Source organism: Dacryopinax primogenitus (genome assembly GCF_000292625.1).
Source record: "Dacryopinax primogenitus strain DJM-731 SS1 chromosome Unknown DACRYscaffold_9, whole genome shotgun sequence".
Taxonomy (NCBI): Eukaryota; Fungi; Basidiomycota; class Dacrymycetes; order Dacrymycetales; family Dacrymycetaceae; genus Dacryopinax; species Dacryopinax primogenitus.
In genome coordinates, this window is record NW_024467206.1 from 192,759 (window position 1) to 210,307 (window position 17,549).

The 17,549-nt window shown below is 50.5% G+C and overlaps 5 protein-coding genes across 5 annotated transcripts; 2 read left to right on the top strand and 3 right to left on the bottom strand.

Annotated features, from left to right (window-relative positions):
- Positions 1-675: 675 nt before the first annotated feature.
- DACRYDRAFT_22157 (uncharacterized protein) lies at positions 676-1,455 on the bottom strand. The gene is made up of 3 exons (XM_040772706.1): positions 1,349-1,455; positions 1,088-1,298; positions 676-1,036 (listed from the first exon to the last, which is right to left on the bottom strand). Exons 2-3 carry the CDS (start codon positions 1,176-1,178, stop codon positions 924-926), a joined length of 204 nt encoding a protein of 67 aa, XP_040628630.1. The 5' UTR covers positions 1,179-1,298; positions 1,349-1,455; the 3' UTR covers positions 676-923.
- Positions 1,456-2,465: 1,010 nt separating this feature from the next.
- DACRYDRAFT_116205 (uncharacterized protein) lies at positions 2,466-3,998 on the top strand (the record flags this gene model as incomplete). Its single annotated transcript, XM_040770155.1, has 2 exons — positions 2,466-2,742; positions 2,791-3,998. The coding sequence occupies 2 exons, from the start codon at positions 2,466-2,468 to the stop codon at positions 3,996-3,998; spliced, it is 1,485 nt and encodes a 494-aa protein (XP_040628631.1).
- Positions 3,999-4,071: 73 nt separating this feature from the next.
- On the bottom strand, positions 4,072-5,561 carry DACRYDRAFT_22158 (uncharacterized protein). Its single transcript, XM_040772707.1, has 2 exons — positions 4,838-5,561; positions 4,072-4,762 (listed from the first exon to the last, which is right to left on the bottom strand). Exons 1-2 carry the CDS (start codon positions 5,030-5,032, stop codon positions 4,331-4,333), a joined length of 627 nt encoding a protein of 208 aa, XP_040628632.1. The 5' UTR covers positions 5,033-5,561; the 3' UTR covers positions 4,072-4,330.
- A 9,501-nt stretch (positions 5,562-15,062) lies between these two features.
- On the bottom strand, positions 15,063-15,829 carry DACRYDRAFT_107477 (uncharacterized protein; the record flags this gene model as incomplete). Its single annotated transcript, XM_040768478.1, has 3 exons — positions 15,063-15,081; positions 15,134-15,356; positions 15,409-15,829. 3 exons carry the CDS (start codon positions 15,827-15,829, stop codon positions 15,063-15,065), a joined length of 663 nt encoding a protein of 220 aa, XP_040628633.1.
- A 1,047-nt stretch (positions 15,830-16,876) lies between these two features.
- Positions 16,877-17,077, top strand: DACRYDRAFT_34809 (uncharacterized protein; the record flags this gene model as incomplete). Its single annotated transcript, XM_040774386.1, has 1 exon — positions 16,877-17,077. A coding segment is annotated over one exon (201 nt), but the record flags the coding sequence as incomplete, so codon positions are not given.
- Positions 17,078-17,549: the final 472 nt, after the last annotated feature.

A 17,549-nucleotide genomic window follows, 5' to 3' on the forward strand; every position in this document is an offset into this window, starting at 1 on the left:
GGTCAGCACATTCTCGGGCAAAGGAAGTGTTCGTAGGCGAGGACGAAACAGAGGTTGTTTGCTTTGGCGACGGCGGCACGAGAACAGGTAACACCGGGCGTTCATATTGTCGGCTGTCAGACGGTCCGGAAATCGTTTCATTAGTCAGACATTCAAGAGATCGATGGGCTAGAAAGAACCATCCGATACCGCTCTGAATATGCCCACTCGAGTCCACATTTTGTGTTCGGAGGATATAAGCTGCAGCAAGGTGCTAACCCCTTGGTTGCTGGCAGGTTCCCGGTCCGCGATGTCGACATCACTAACCTTTGGAGCACTGTTGGTCTCGCAGAGAGAAAGGCATCATTAGCACGTTCGGCGTCATCCGATGATGTACTGGTAGGTTGACTTGGGACTGTCGGCTGCTGCTCATAGTTGGAAGACCGCTTCAGGCGTGGCCCGGATGACACCACCCAAATCGTCGCCAGCTAGTCGCTGTCAGTTGGTCAGATTCGTTTCAGGGCAGCTTCGTCATGTATCTTGTTTAGCAGAAGCAGAATTCTCCAGAGTTGCGTTATCATTACTAGTAGTAGATGGTCGTTCAGGAGCAAAGGCGAAGCGGAGATGAGGGCGGATAAACTAGCTTTGCGCTCAGGAACCCAAGAGCGTTTTGTCACCACTTACCCGCTCCTCACTCTTCGACAGTCACTTCAACAGCACAGGAACGAAAGGCTTCATCTCCGTTCACCGTCGACTCATCAGAAACTTCTGTACCTTTCCTCACACACAACTATGTCTTTCACAATCGGCGTGGATATGGTCGCCGACAGCTTCTTTGACACGACTGGCAAAACAAATGCTTGAAAATGGTCTGAGAGCGTGCCGCAAGACCGCGTTCTGGGCGATCTGCTCATGCGGATCATACTCCACCGTTCTTTTCTCAATCAAGATTTAAGATATGATGAAGCAGATTTGTTGGTCGAGGGAGATGCAACGCTCCGACGCTTGTTGATAGAAGCTGTGGCAAATCGGAGCTTGGACGAGTTGGTCAGGTACGGTTCGTGTATACCTCATTGGGATACATACGGACAACTCACTGTTCAACTAGAACCGATTTGAGCACGGCAATCTCTCGGCGATCTTGATGAAGGCATATTGTTGCTGGGGACACTGAATCGCTGAGTTCCGGAGTGCGGCATATTCGAGTACGGTGGCCATTGTCCACAGGGCCGATAAGAACAAGTCTGGAGCAGTGTATGAAACTTCGGGTCGAGTTCTTGCCTTGCATTTCAATCTCCTTCTAGAGGAGATCGAGACGGGTATGTGGTCCATGATTTCGTTATGGATGCGTTTGACACCTCAGGTGTAGGTGGTGCATATTCCAAGTCAAATCGGCGTGTCCACGATCACATCTTCACGGTACCGTAGAAGCATGAAAACGACGAGATGGAGGTCTATGACATACGATACAAGGTTCTTCTCGAGTATTTATTTACCGAGATGACGACGCTTCTGGGAGAGTATGAGAGAACAGGAAGAGGCCCGCTGACCACCATAGAGGAGCTGGGAAGGGGTTGGCGTACGTACCTTGAGGAGACGGAGGGGACATCGACTGGACAGTATGAGACAGCGCACATTGAGATGGTGCCGAACCTCAAGGTGCAGTGAGCGGCGGCTAGGTGGACTGGACTGCTCATCCCACCTGGACCCGCAGTTTCATATGGAACAGAGTATGGCTACTGTAGGATACACATGACAATTTCGAGGCACTCAATGTCGTCTCGCTCATGCCACTTAACGGCCCCTACCACACTCCGAATATTCAGATGTTAATGTAAAGCATATTGTTCCACTTTCCCTCTTCTGCAACCGGGTGATCGACTACCAAGTGAGTGACAGTACATTTGCATTTGTTCATGCCGCTACAACAAGCCTCATCGGTACATTGAAGCAAGATCAAGGCCAAGGGATAACATTGCCGCATGTACAGATATCCTCCACCATTCCCGGCACCATGACCATGTTCCCATCCTTGTCGAACACCGCATTTCCGTTTTCAGTCTTCGGAACAAGTTCCGGGATCCATCCACTGGCCATGGACTGACATGCCTTACCAAGCCGGATGGTCTTGCGTGCATGTGAGTATATGGTGGCACTCCGTAGCAATCTCCGTTGTGATCCCTGCACCGGGCAGTTGGCTTTCTGCAGCCTTTATACCCGCAGTGATGTGTGTCAGGCACTGAACAGTATCAACATTGCTGGCATGCAGTTCTCTGATAGGATGCTCAACTATTTGTGTACACAATAAGACAAAGCGCCTGGGGGATCTTGCATCAGATCTCTCAGCCCTATGCCAGGAAATGTGCATACTGACTTTGTAGTGACCTGGTAGTCTGCAGTCAAGGTGTGATACGCTGGCAAACTGTTGGGACGACGGAGCCAAAGCGACGGTCAGGAGCCCAAGCCAATCTTACCTTCTGTTCACCATGAGTACACGCACGTGCCACTCACACTTCGTCCTCAATGTATCCTGGGACAGCCTGGACGACATTGTCCGAAGATGGAGCGATCCTCCCATCCTGAATGGAGCCAGACCGACGACGTCACGCGAACAGATCGGCGAAGGGACCTTCGGCGCGGTGTTCAAGTACACTGTCCGTGTTGGCACATGGGAGCGGGTTGCGGCAGTGAAGCTACTCAACAGCGTCACCGGCGTGGAATGCAAGACAGAATCAGAGGTTGCCACGATGTGTATGATCAAAGGTGCGTGTGCATATCAATCTCCATTTGATCCGACTAAACTCCCCGCAGAGCGAACCTGCATCCCCATCCCTGAGGTGTATCTGTGGTGTTCGTCGACGACGAACAAGGTTGGCGCTCCATGGATTCTCATGGAATATATCCCTGGCGACCGTCTCGACGGCACATTCAAGACAATGTCTCGCGAGACTCAGTTCGATGTCCTAACACAAGTCGCTACAATACAAGCACAGTTGTTTCGCCTTCACTCAAGATACATTGGGTCGATCTATCCCTCTCTCGACGAACCTTCTCGCGCTCTTGCTTGCCTCTATCACGAGGACGGTATTACTCCTCGGTCAATTGACGCCAAATATCGACAATACCCCCGCTGGGCTGACCAGGCATACGTCGTCGGGCCGCTTCACGACCTCAACTTTTTGGACCATCCTGGCTCCCCACCCCGCGGACCCTATGATTCGGACAAGGCATATCTCGCGGCCCTTGTGGACCACCAGGACGACGACGTACCTGGCGGCCAGCTGTGGAAAGTGGTACTCGATGCCTTCGCCAGCATTCGGCCAACTCACGCCGGCTCGAACAATCACACGTTTGTCTTCGCTCATGGCGATCTATATGGCCGGAACATGATCTTACAACCAAGCGGAAAGATCGTCGTCGTCGACTGGGAGTGGGCGGCCTTTGTCCCTTGGTGGTTGGCAGCGACAATTGCCGACTTGCCCGTGAGTACTCGGGATACAGACACCCAAGAGCCGATCACACCAGATAAGGCACCAACGGCCCCCAATCCCGATGCATCCATACTTCAAAAGCAGGAACCGCGCCAAGTCCCACTTGCTTGGGAGGAGACGACGATAGAAGAGAGATTGGAATGCCTGGCCGCAAAGTTGGACGACCACGGAAGTTGCCGTGTGGATCCGGGAGAGGAAGATCAACAACGCTTTATCGCGCACATTGACCAGAAGTGGCCAGGCGGGTATTCGGCTGACACCCCCGCGGACGCCATCCTCCGTGCACACTACCATCTGGCTCTCTTCAAACTCGATTCATCCTACATGGAGGCGTTCTGGTCTGGCGCAGAGCAAAGAGCGATTCGCGCGGTCGTAGGAATGGCACCAGGCAATATGTTGGATTGGTTACGTCGTGTGGTCAGATGGTCTGCCAAACTCACACGAGACGGTCTGACCGGACAATACTGGCTAGTACGGCCCACCCCTGCAATGAGGGAATTCGACTGGGTTAGATGGGCTCGAAAGTAGCAGCCACATTTGAAGGATGACCGAAGGACTCGAAGGGCCATCATAACCGTTGAAGTGGGGTTTTAGTACTCTTGTGAACTGTCCCATTGTTAATGCAAGTCGAGTCCTGTCTACCGTATCCTACTCAGCGCTTTGTTATGATGATGGTACGAGTTACACAAGCTACATCCCCCATCATTCGCTCCTCGAGCCCGGAAACGGGAACACCGGCCCCCCCAGTCCGTATTACGTGGTTTCTTCGGAACTTGTCAAGCTCGCAATGTTAAACAGCGGCGCTGTATGTCTGGAAGATGGCAACAATGACGATGCGATGTGGGACGGGCGGAATTCTTTCAGGCGGAAGCTCGCGAGCAGATGTCTCGATGAAAGATCAACAACGTTGTCTCGCTTGGATAGACCAGAAGCGACCTGGTGGATATCGGCGAGATACACTGTGGATCCGCATCCTTCGCGGGCACTGCAACCTCACGCTCTTCAAGCTGAGCCCAGACTGTATGGAAGATTTCTGGTACGGCGCAGAAGAGAGCCATTTTGGCCCTGATTCGAGGACCGTTGTCGATCGCGGCGAGCTCGGACGCGTCCGGTCGCGAGGCGAGGAAAGTCGAGTAGGAGTAGGTGTCCTCCCCGTGCGAGTGGGGAGGCGGAGAGGGCTCTGTCTGCACGTCGGCGACAGCGAGCTCGGCATGGAGTAGTAGACGGGTGGGGAGGGATCGGAGGTGTCGGAGGGCACGGCGCAGGTCAGGCTCGGTGACATGCGGGAATTCCTGGATGTGGTCAGTATGGCGCATACACGTAGGCTGCACTTGATGCAGGGTGTAAAGGGTAGGAGGGAGACGTACGGGCACCTCGCTGTCAACTAAGAAGCACTTGAACCCCTTCACCCCATCCCCGCTGACCATCTCCAACCCACCCTCGTTCCCGGGTATGACCCCACCCCAGAAACCGACGTCAGTCCACACCTGTCCCTCCGCCGCGCGGCGTTTGACCATCAAGTTCGCACGCGTAGTGGTCGGCGGCAGCGAGTTGAGCGGCATGTCGATCAAAGCATGTTATCCCGCCCGCGAGTGCTGTGCGGGTGCGGGTCGCGAAGCCCTCCCATTCGGTGCGGCCAGGCTCGTTGAGGTGGACTGTACATCAACCACGATGTGGTTGATGCCCACCCTGCAGCTCCCGTCCTTTCCGATCATCTCCCACACCTTTCTCACCACTCCGGCCAGCTTCCACCCTCCCCAGCAGCGGCACCACAGAACTGCTCATAGCACCAGCCCCGACCCAGCGCCTCCTCCTGTGCCTCGGCTAGTGCAATCGACTGACGCGAGACGAACGATGCCCGGACTTCTTCGTGTAGCAAGCCAGCGGTGAGCTTGAGCGCAACCTGCGCATGGTAGGGAGCAAAAAACGCGGAGAGGTCGGCGGCGTGCAATGAGGCGGGGTCGGGGCGGTCGATAACGAGTACAAGGTGGAAGGTGATGGTGTCAATGTGGCTAGCCTGCAGGGGGAGGATGGCGGTGGGGTTGCGTGGGCGAGGCGGGTGAGCAGTCGGTGGGAGAGACTGTGTTCACGCTCGTGTGAGCGATCTGACGAGGAAGAAGGGGCGATCTCGTTCACACTCCAAACGCCATCCTTTCGGTGAAGGTCATCGACGATCAGCTCGAAGGTTCTGGTAGGTTGGGGATCGAGTGGCGCAAGGCACAGCCTTACGGAACCTAAACGAGTCAGGCTTTGTCCGACATCTCACTCCACCTGTCATCCGTCCTCACAACTGTCACCATGTCATCCTCAACCCATCCATCTGTTGGCCTAGTAAGCTGAATTCACCTCACCGCAGCCTATCAAGATGGCACTGTCCTCCTCAAAAAGAGTGTTGTTGTCAACCCTAATACCACCATTGCTCACCTGGTTAGGAACATGTCAGTCCCAGTGGCAATCAACCTGGAAGATGTTTATGGTCCTCCCCCTCCCAAATACATCCCACCAACCCAAGAAGGATCTCAAACCAAGAAATGTTGTCCACTACCATGGAGTCTGTCTGAGGCCGTGATCCTCCAATGTGTGCCCTCCCCATCCTCTAACTGTTGACCCTATCGCACCCAGTCTTCTCTGCAGCTGCTGTTGATGAGCACGGCCAACCTCTTACCATGGCCTCTCCCATGCCCCCAGCCAGCCAACCCCTCACAATCATCTACTACCCAAAACAGATTGAAGATCCTGAAGATAGTGAAGATAGTGAAGACAATTACCCTGACATCCTGGGCCAAATACACAATGCTCAAGTCAAACAAGTAAAGATGCTCTAGAGTGAAGTTGTGGCTGCTAATCTCCTATGGGACCAAGCTACCAGGAAGCTCCCTCAATCCCATCCAAATTGCAGCATGCTCACATCTCCACCCAGATGCTCTGAATACTGCAAGGGTGCAACCCCTGCCCACTCCACCAGCATCAAACCTTGAGGCCACTGTTGCAGTTCTGCAACAAACTGTCAGTGCACTGACTGTGCAAGTTGCTGAACTCCCAGCTCTCAAGAAGACAGTTGCTGAAATCCTGGCTCTCAAGAAAATGATTGCAGATCAACAATGGATGATCACAGACCAACAATGGACAATTGACAAACTCCAGGTTCATGTTGCAGCCCTCCTTCCCATCAGTTAAACCTTCCTCATCTTTCCCACCGGTCATCTCACTCTTCCTTCCAGGATGCCAAACACAAGACTTTGCTTGCCCTCCACCAAATTCAAGACTGCGGTTGTACATGCCTTTTCCATGCCTTCTATCCTGATGCAGAAGATGTCCATTGGTATGAGTTTGCCAGCAAACACCCAAGGGAGTCCATTTTCCTGGAGGAGGCTTACTTGGAAAGCCCTCACTTTGCCAATGTGTCTGCCAATGAGGTGCACTGTTTATATGGCAGTCAAGCTGAAACTCTTTGTAGTAGGGGCAACAGTGCCACACATGACTTTTCCAAAGAAGAGCTCACAGTGGCAATCAACACTGTCTCGGAGACACACTGGCCAGCCTATCACAAGTTTTTGGCCATGCCCAAGCCCAGCTTCACCTCTTCCTTCTAGCATGTAATACCTATGCAAGTCATAGGTAGTGAGTTAAATTGATTCTTTCAATGACATGATTGTTTTCCATGCCATTCTTCCTCCCACTCATCCTCTTCATCATTGCCTTCCTTGCATTGACACTGCCCCTCTGGGAGGAAGCTATACAACAATGTGGTTGATGCCCACCTGTGGTGTGAGAGTTGCTGCAAAACATGGCTCCCTCTGTACCAAGACACTGTCAACAATACTATTCTCATGTGGCATAGCAATGACACATGGATGAACATAGCAGTATCATCTAGATCTGCATGATCCAACATCTTGCTGTCGTATTTTCTGTGCCATCCCCCCTTATGAGCTGAAGTACCCCACCCTGGTTCAGTGCATCATTCAGTATGCCAATGTCTTGATATGTCCGCTCTTCATGTGTGACTTCCTCCGCATACTCCTCTCTGATGATGTCTCCAATTCCTGTCCTGTTTGTTTCTGCCTCACTCCAATGCAGTTGTTCCAATGACTTTGCTGTGAGTTGTATATGTCTGGCAAGCCATGTCAGTTGGCAGCTTGCAAGGGAAGGGAAATGAATGCCAGAATTGACAGAATATGAAGCTGGTGCAGGGTGGCAGACCTTTTCCAAGGCACGTCTCCTTGTCTCGCCACCTGTGCTCATTGTCTTTTCACATCTGCTGATCCTCCTTCCATGACCTCTCCCCACTTTCAGCGCTGCATCACCCTCTTATTTTGACTTGTAACTGGGATAGGCCTCAACTACTCCTTCTGTACAGCTGTTCTGCAGAAGACTCAGATTGTTTCACCCCAGGATGTCCTCACATCACACACAGCAGGCCTGCCAGCCATCCCAATGTTGCTGCCTCCCCTTTGCCAACCTGCTTCTACATAAATCAACTTTCTGATGCTTTGGGGCAGTGTGCCTCCCACTCAGGGCAAGTCTCCAGGAACTTGCTAGGACAGTAGAGCTGCTGAGGCTTTCTGTTGGGTGCATCATTTTTGTCTTGACCTTGCTGCCCATGTATGCTGATGACAAGACAAGGACCCAGAAGGTACAGGTGGCATTGCAAGACATTGCTTTTGACAACTGTGGTGATGGTGTCACCCTGATTGTCAGCATTGATCATGGTAAGTCACACAAAGGGGGTGGGAAGGGAACTGATATTGAACACCATTGGCTGATTTGATAGGACAGATATTGACTTTTGGCCCCTTTGCTGGAGGATCAGACTGTGTGGAGTCAGCTCAGCCAATGGATTGTCTCCACACTGACCATGAGATACCAGCTTGTCAGCTCACACTGCACAACCAACAGGTTCAATATCAACACAGAGCTCAACCAGGTGACCACCAACTTCAGACATGAGCTGCAGAATGGAGAGAAGGTGAAGTGGGCATTTGGTGCAAGAGCAGACTGGGCCAGTGCATTTGCTATATGTTGGACCTGTGTGTGGGACATCTTGCTTACTCTTGTATAGGTGTGGCAAGGCAAGCTGCCACAAGTGCAGTTCAGAGCATGAAGGCAGCAAGGGTGTGCATGCAATCTCAATGTGCTGCCCATGCCTCCTTGAGCTTTCTTCCAACATGAGGCTGGTGATGCTCAAAGCAGAGCAGGTACCATGTCAGGAGATTTCCTTTGCTGGGATGAGATGGAGTTGATGGTGCAGGCACATGAAATCTTGATCCATGGGGTGCCAGCACACTGATGATGTCGATGTGACTAACAGGCCCACAGCACCAACTACATGCATGACACCCACAAGGCAACATTGCATGGAAAGACCATTGAACTGGACCTGCTGCACCCAGACCATCCAATTGACCCACTCATGTCACTACATCAGCCAGCTGTTCCCAGGACAGCTGGTGCTGGTTCCAGTGCTGGTGGAGGGGTAGGAGATGGTATGGTGCAGCCCACGGCATGGCCTCTGAATCCTCTGTTGCCAGATGCAGTTCTGATTTTCCTCCGAGCCAAGCCACCATGCTTGCAAATTGAGGGCAAGAGGGAGTGGGAGGTTATCACATGCTCAATGCTCACTAAAGACAACACATGGATATCATCACTCTGTAGTGGGTATACACTACAAATCACTCTCTGGCAGTTTGGTGTCTGTTCTCCATGCAGCACTCCATTTGACTAACTGCAAACCCGATGTCCTCAGCTTGGAAGAAGCCACCCCAGGTGGCACTTCACCCTTCCCATCCCCACCCCAGCACAAGGGTGAAGCAGTCTCTATGAACCTCATCAGTAATGCATGTGAGTGCTTGGATGGGGTGGGATGCTCCTGTTTTCCCACTGTCTCCCCTTCCATGTGACCAGCATATGATGGTCTACAGTACAAGTCCTATCAGTCATGAATGTAGATGCTGGGATAGTCAAAACACACCAAGGGATTTCCTCCCCTTTTGCCCCATACCATGTGGGAGGTGAGAGGGGCCAGATGGTGGAGGCAGAGGGCTGATGGGTGCTAGAAAGCCAGAATGTCAGCTGGAACATTGCGAGGAAATGCAGATGCACGTACCAGTGACAGTTCGGCCTTGTCTGCTGTGTAAAGAGAGGTAGGGGGTCTGTGGAAGGTGGTGATAGCGAGGAAAGAGACACACCTTGACCCGGGGACAACCACCACAGCTCCCCACCCCAGCAACCCCACACCTCTGATGGGCACTCCTGATGAGAAGGGGTTGGAGGGAAAGCCAAAGAGCAGGCTCACTGAGCTTTTGCAAGGGGTGGGTTAGCATCCTGCTTCCTCTCACCCATTTCCCATTGTTCTGGCTTCATTTCCCATGGTATCCCTCTGCAACCATCTACCATCCTGGTGTTTCCTTCATCTCCCTCATGTTCACTTTAACATCAGCCAATAACCTCCCTGCCAAGGTCAATATCCTGCTCCTCCCTGTCCCCATCCCTCCTGTCCCTCAATGGCCTGCCCATCCTTGCACCCTCTTCCACTCCAACATACATTTTCCTTGTTGCATTCCCTTATTTTGCTTTTCCCCCTCCTCTATCATCTCAACCAGGGTCCCCATATCCATTAGTTTCGGTAATGCAATATTTTATTCCATTTTTCATCATTGATGCTGGTCCGCTTTGTCCTTGCATGAGGGCTGGAGCCCACAGAGCCTCCCCCAGTCAAAAACTCCTTCAGCCAAACTTCACCAACCACTCCTTCTGGTCCTCCCCATTTTCTCCTCTATTTCTCTCCAGTAATGGTGTCACCTACTAGAGATCCTGCTGTCCCTAACATTATCTACCCACCTTTGCATTGTCAGCACTGTTGACCATTGTGTTCCCACTTCCAGCCCCTTTCTGTATGAGCTTTAACCCCTGTCATGTCATATTTAATGTTAACCACTTTTTTCAGAATGGCACACTCCAGCCAGTTTCTCTCAATACACTCTGTGTATGTCTCCATCCCTTTGCTGCCCACTGGAACCCATCATCTCCTCTGCCTCCCCATCTCAGGGCCCCTGACAACAACTGTTCTTTTTTCTTCAATGAATGTCTTTGCTCTGTATAAGGTTCTTGTATCACCTTGTTGAGCTCAGCCCGACGCCATCCCGAATGGACCACAGATACAATATGTGAGAATTGGCTTCCTACTGGTCAACAATGTGGCCTTCCTTCAAGTCACCATCTGTCATACACATACTCTCCTTTACAAACCATCAATCTGTCTGATATTTCTCTCCCCCCAATCCCATTGGCACCTTCAATACCTGCACCCTCCATGGAAGGGTTGTCTTGCTTGGAATCTCCCCTTCCATTGATATCCCAGGGTCTTTCTCAGGCTCCCACCACCATCCCTCCTGCCACCACACCTTCTACTTCCTCAATTCCTGTCAATCTTTGTGCCCCACATGCACCTGCCCCTCTTGTCCCCATTTTTAACCCCATTGAAACCCTCTGAGGAATCCCCTTTGTTGAGCCCTGGATTGGTGGTACATTTCAACACTGTTTGGATGCCACCTCCAACTGTCTCTCTGTGAACGATGAACACCTCTTACACTCCCAACAGTCTAGAACTATCCCTGCTTGGCATGGCCTTTCCAATACCTCAAGCTTCATTTCAAACAATTGGGTGGCTATCAAGCTACAGTACACTGTTGTTGTTCTTCCAACCTGTCAGGGTATGACCCCTGCAAACTCCTATGCAAACTCCAATTTGGCCCAAATGCCACTGTTTCAACACATTCAACCTCATTTGAGGCTATCAGTGATTGTTCACCTTTCACAAGGACTGAACACTCAAGTCACTCATTTGCTCAAGACTGTCAGTTATGTTGACAAGAGTTTCGACCCCTTCATCAAGTTGCTAGGACACCCAAAGGACTTTGGGGCCTAAGGCATAGGGGTTTGGGGTTTGGACACCTTTTGGACCAGCTGATCAATCATGTTCGACTCTTTGCAGGCTTTGGTCATAGGCCTCAGCAAGGCTTTCGACAGGTCGAAGACAAGTAGCCACCCTTTGGCAATTTCAGCTACCCACTCAAGGTGCCTATAACTCAAGTATAGGTGATCAGGATCAGATCAGATCTCAAAGCATGTTTCGGCCAGGCTTTGGCTGACAATCAAGAAGTAGGGGTGAGCTCTAGTGTGGAGATCAGGGGACTTCACCCATGATCAGGAGACCTTTGGTCACAAGGTCTGCCCTGAGATAAGATGGACAAGTACAGTTTCTCAGCCACAGTCTATTGCTTCCTTTTGTTTCCTCTGGCATGTATATGTAGACACCGGTTTGAGGGCACAGAAGCCTCTCAAGCCTCAGATTTGGTCTCTCAGGACTCCCACCATCTAGTATGACCCAAAACACCAATCTCCCTTGAAGGAGGTCAACTGTCCATGATCATGTTGATTGACCTCAGGTAGTAAGACTGAGGTACTCAATAATCTGGTGACACACCCCAACTCTTTGTTGTACCCTCCAAAGGCTGGTGCTCTAGCCAAGACTGTTGACTTCCAGCCAACTGGTGCCGATTTATCTGAAGTCTCTGCTGACAGGCCACTCTCCTAGAGCTGAGAGGTCTGACCTGTGCTTGATCTCTCTGAAGGCTCATGAGGTAAGCCTGACACCCCTTCTTTCAGCAAGGTTCTCATCTACAAGCAACCGAACCCCTGACTACACCCCTGATGGCTCACCCCAATTGCCTGATGTCCATAGCAATTCTGCTGGCATTGCACTATGCTGCCTAAGTCTAGGTGACAGGCAACTCCGGACTCCTCCCCATCTGACATCCCCTCAATTCTGCCCAATCAACAAAGGGTTACCATCAAGATCCCATCCCCTCCCACTGATACATGTGCAATACCCCCACTGACTTCCAAAGGCATGGCTTTGTCCTGCCTGAGTCCAATGTTGACACAATTGGTCATCTACAGCTCCAATACCTGGTTGACTACAACATCCCCCCTACTACCATTTCTGATTCTCCCATACCAACTTGTGTAACATGCCAAGCATGGTCAATTGTCAATGTATCGGGATTATCAACCCTCTTCCCATACCACCCTCACTACTCCATGTGGCTGACATGGCCAATACCATGAGAGATCCCAAAGCAGGCATGCGAGGATGACTGAGAGGTCTGATGTCAGGCTTTTGGATGATTAGTGGTTGTTTGGCAGTCAGGTCACCCCAATAGGTTGCAGCTTTGCCCAAAACCTTTGTGTTTGGCCTCCCCTCGATGGTGTGCCCTGACACAGCCCACATGAGCAGTCCTTTCATCCCTTCCATGTCATTATGTCTTACCCTTATCATGTAGCTCCAAGGTGATGCATAATTTCCTGTCAGTACCCATTGAACAACCCCACCTCTGGTGGGGTGTGTCAGGCCAATATTCCCACAGCTATTTTCGGGCCTTAGAGACCATTGCATGGCACTGTGGACCCTCACTACACAGACAATGCAACCCAGCAACAAGTCTTGACCCCCCCCCCCCATGGATATTTGGCATGGCAACTACTAGGATATTGACCCATCCGGATATTTGGCATGCCAATGTCTGCCTTGGAGAGGTATCTGGAGACTGGATTCATATAGAGTATAGTTTAGAGTAGCTAGTATAAGTAGTTTCCAGAAACTCCTGTATCTAGCTTATTCTGCCCCTTTTCCATTAGCATTATATGGATCCAATTATCCTCTTACTGGATAGGCAGACTTGACTCAGTGTACTTGACTTGACTTACTGTGACACTTGACTGGATGGACACCAAGCTCCAATTTACCAACCAATTTCTGACAGCTCAGCTTCAGGCTGACTCCGGCATTTCCTCTGATTTTCCCCATCTTTCCCCTCTTTCCCTAGTGAGTTCTCACACACCACCCATCAGACCAATATTTTGGACACCTTTTGGGTTGGATCACCATTGATGTCAATATCATGGTGTTTGTGGGGAACCTTTGTTATGCCTCTTTGCTGCCCTCTCCCAAAATAATCTCCTGTTTCAAATTGATCTCACTCTCCAGTTGACTGTAGAAGAGTTCACAATCTCAATAATCTCCTGTCTCAGTGGCTGTGGTCTCCACTTTCCTTCTCCACCTATTTGCTCCCAGCACCATCTCTCCCCCCCCCCAACACAACCTGTCACACAAGCTATTTCATTTTGCCCTTCCAAAAACTCCTAGGCCTGGAGATCCTTCCCCAGGGCCTTACAAACCTGTTTGGGTCAATGCTAATCAACCTGTTGCTTGTCAACTTTCTAGACTTTACTCTGATTGGCCTGATGAATGCGATCTGCTTCAGCAGTGCCTCCTTGTTTTCCTTGGTATGTTCTATCCTGTCTACTCTCATTTTCACTGACTTGAACCATGCACCAGTTCCACACCATGCCTCTCTAGTTGGACCCATTATTCCCAACTCCAGCGAGTCTCACTGCTGTTTTGCTGCCTTTGTTTTATGCAATGTTGCTCACCAACACCTGAGAATCCTGCACAACCCTTACACTTGTGATGGTGCTTGTTGTGTTGTGCCCCCCAACATCATCTCACTGGCTTCAGCCATATCCATGCCCCATTCTCCACCTGACCATGTCTTTCCTACAACTTCTGCCTCACTGCTGACCCCTTCTCTCCCACCACTTAACCCCCCCCCTACCCACATCTGGATCTTCATGGCCTCTCTCCCAACTATTACCCATGAATTCATCACCTCCTTTCCAATTGAACATCCCCACCAACCTTCCCACATCCCCCATCCAGGTTTGTCTGGATCTTGAAAGTGTGTCGCCATACCATCTGTCCTCTGATCCCTTCATTGATCCCTCATATTCTTCCCTGCTTGATATTCCCAGCAATGCTGAGATGACTATCTTTCCCAGCTACACTGCTGTCTCTCATGTGTCTAACCTTGCCAACACTAGTCCCGCCTTGGCCCTCCGCACACAGTTGCCCAATCAGCATGCTACAGGGACACTTCTGTCCTTTCCCCCTCAAGATGAGGAAGACTTCCTTGATCTCACAACAGATGAGACTCCCACTGGATGCGGAATAGGGTCCACTATGTAGGACCCAAAGTGCTTTAGAGTCCATTTCGAGCACTTCAGGTGCAGTTTCTCCAAAAGGGTTTTAATCAAGCACTTTTGGATCTGCCCCTGAAATGCTTTTTTTGATTGAGGCCATTTCCCAACAAGGACTTTTGGGCCTCCATTAAGCACCCAGAGCACTTGCACAGCCACTAAGGGCCTTGTATGCATGTCTGGGCACCAAATCATCTCCCACTGCACTGTGCATTGGCACTGAAGTTGAGTCCCTTCAGGAGGCCCCCAGGTCATGCCAATCATGACCTAGGGCAGTGAATTACCTTGTGTGGAGCTGAAAACCATATCTATTTTATTAACTTATTTACAAGCCCCAAACTGAACTGTCACAGTACCCACATGTAATTCCTTACCAAAAGCAATCAAATGTCATTCTTCGCTGAAAATCATACAAGAGCTGGAATAAGGTGCTTGAAGCACCAATGAAGCAGTGATATCTAGTCCCTACAACAACAAAAGCCAGGCCAAGTGGGCTCAAAATATCTTACAGAGACTGGAAATCATGTTAATATGTACACAATGCAAATCTACAATCAGGTACTTACCTAATCCAAATTCTCATCATCAGATTCACTTCCAGCCAAAAGATCTGCAAGGTCCTTGTCACTGTTGTCAATATTGTCATTGTTGAGCTGTACTGCAGCTTGCTCCATTGATTTATTGGATAGAATGCTTCTTGCCCCAAGGGCTTAGCAATGACCTTTGGAGGCAGAGGTGCCTTGTGCTTTGCCAGCTCAGCTATGAGTGACTTTTGAAGTTTCTCCTTATCTGCTTCAATAATGTCAGATATGTATGTATGTGTGCAGTGTTCAAGACATACCTTTCATAGACATAATGATTGCCCCAAGCTCTACAATCCTTGCATTCACCTCAATAAGTTCCTCCTTCTTTGACTTCTTCTTGGAGAGGAACTTCTGCATGTCAAGGCCATTGTTGAGCTGCTTGAGAGGCTGCTTCTTGGTGCACTTGGACGGGGGCTTGTCTTCTTTGATATCACATACCAACAGGACATGCTTCTCAGGCTCTAGCAGGGTTTCAACAGGGTCTTCATCAAGGTCATCCTCAGTGGAGAGGGCAAGCACAACAGAGGTGGCATTGCAAAATGGGGTGGGTGGGTTCTCCTTGTTCCCTTTCCCCTTGGCGCCAACTTTCTTCTTTGACAAAGTGTTTGTTGGAAGTGGAATGTCCATAATCATGGCATCAGACTCATTGTGGTTGTGCATATGATGTCTACCAGCCATACTTGGAGAGGTGTGGAGGGGGTGGGAGCATGGTGGTGGAAAGCAGCTGTTGAAGAAGTTGAGGAAGAGGGAGTCACTGGGAGGGCTGTCAGAGCTCTCAGGTGAGGGGGCCTGTTTGAGGAAGATGCTGAGGGAAGGGGTGTCAGTGAGGTCTGAGCATAGGATGGGGAGAAAGGTATAGGAGGAAGTCAGTCCCATTATATACCCCTCAAGCAGAAAGTTGTGATAGCAAAATCAGTTGCATACACAGATCATGTTACATGCCAAGAGATGGTTACCCCAAACAAGGGCAAAAATAAACCTGATATGGAAATTCCGAATTGATGGATCACTGACTTTTTCTGGTCCCAGAGAGTGGGGCCCACTGTTTTGTTTACCTCTCACCATGGTAAAGGCAAAGGCAGAGGTCCATCAGAAACATCAAAAAGGTCCTTGCTCTCACTGTGGCAAAATGTTGTCCCACACCCAGAGATGGCAGCATTGTCAGCTGGCTGAAGCACTAGCCCTAAAGAAGGTCATCATCACCTGGCAGGAACAATTTAAGGAAGAGATGACTCGACTGGGGCATGAAATACCACCTGTGAAGGATCCAAAGGATCTGTGGAATGAGCTGTTTGGCAGTGAAAGAGAAGGGGTTGGGTCCCAGATGTCTCTGCCAGCAGGCTACCCAGATTGGGGCAGGAGGAGCCAGAGCTGGAGCAGCAGCAGGAGGAGGAGGAGGAGGAGGAGGAGAAGGAAGAGGAAAGTTGGGAGTGAGAATGGCAGATGCATGACAGTGAGGGGGAGGGGGAGGGGGAGGGGAAGACCTCTGGCATTGAGGAGTTGGACAAGGAGATTGCTTGAGTCAAGAAGGGTACCTGGTATGTAATCTGTTCCAAACAGCTTGGGTGCCACTCACACAATCCAGACAACCTGTTGGCAGAGGATGAGAAGATATTCACCACATTCTATGCAAAGATGAACAGACACTTCACAAATGTGCAGTACAACACCCTCAACTTCACCTATCCCAATGTCTTCTATGATCTCCCCTATATTGAATGACACATTCAACATGTCTCTGGAATGAAGCCCATCACTTACAATTGCTGCATCAATTCCTGTGTGGCATACATAGGTGCCCTTGCCAAACTCAGGTGTTGTCCACACTGCAGTGAACCAAGGTTCAAGACAAATGGCAAGCCTGCACAGTCATATCATTATCTACCAATCATTCCTCAGCTTCAAGCTCAATATGCTAACACTACTAACCTCTTTGCAGGCATAACCTGTCTCGAATCCTGCATGGTGCCTGAGAGACAAGTGTCTGCACTGTCCATGATGTATGATGCCTTCTAGCACTGTGTGGAAGCCAAGTCTGCCCTGCCTGACCTGCAAGTGGTGTTCCCTTTTCTGGAACAGATGGCAGCCAAATGACAAGTATGCTGGCCATCATCTCCACAGGCAGTAGCTGTTTGCAAATGGGAAGGCATGCTGGGCATGGCACTTTGGCAACAAAAAGTCCTTGACAATGACTGGGACAACAGATCCAGAGCACCTGCCCCCTCTGCCTCTCCCAAATGTGAACTTGAGCTGTTTACCTGGCCATTGTTTTCCCCATCCTCTCCCACAAAGAACTACCGAACATCTGAGTTCAGCACAAATTGTGTTCCAGATAAAGGTTGGTGGCCTCATGGGCAACTATGGGAGATAGCCTACCCATTGCCAGACAGCTTCAACT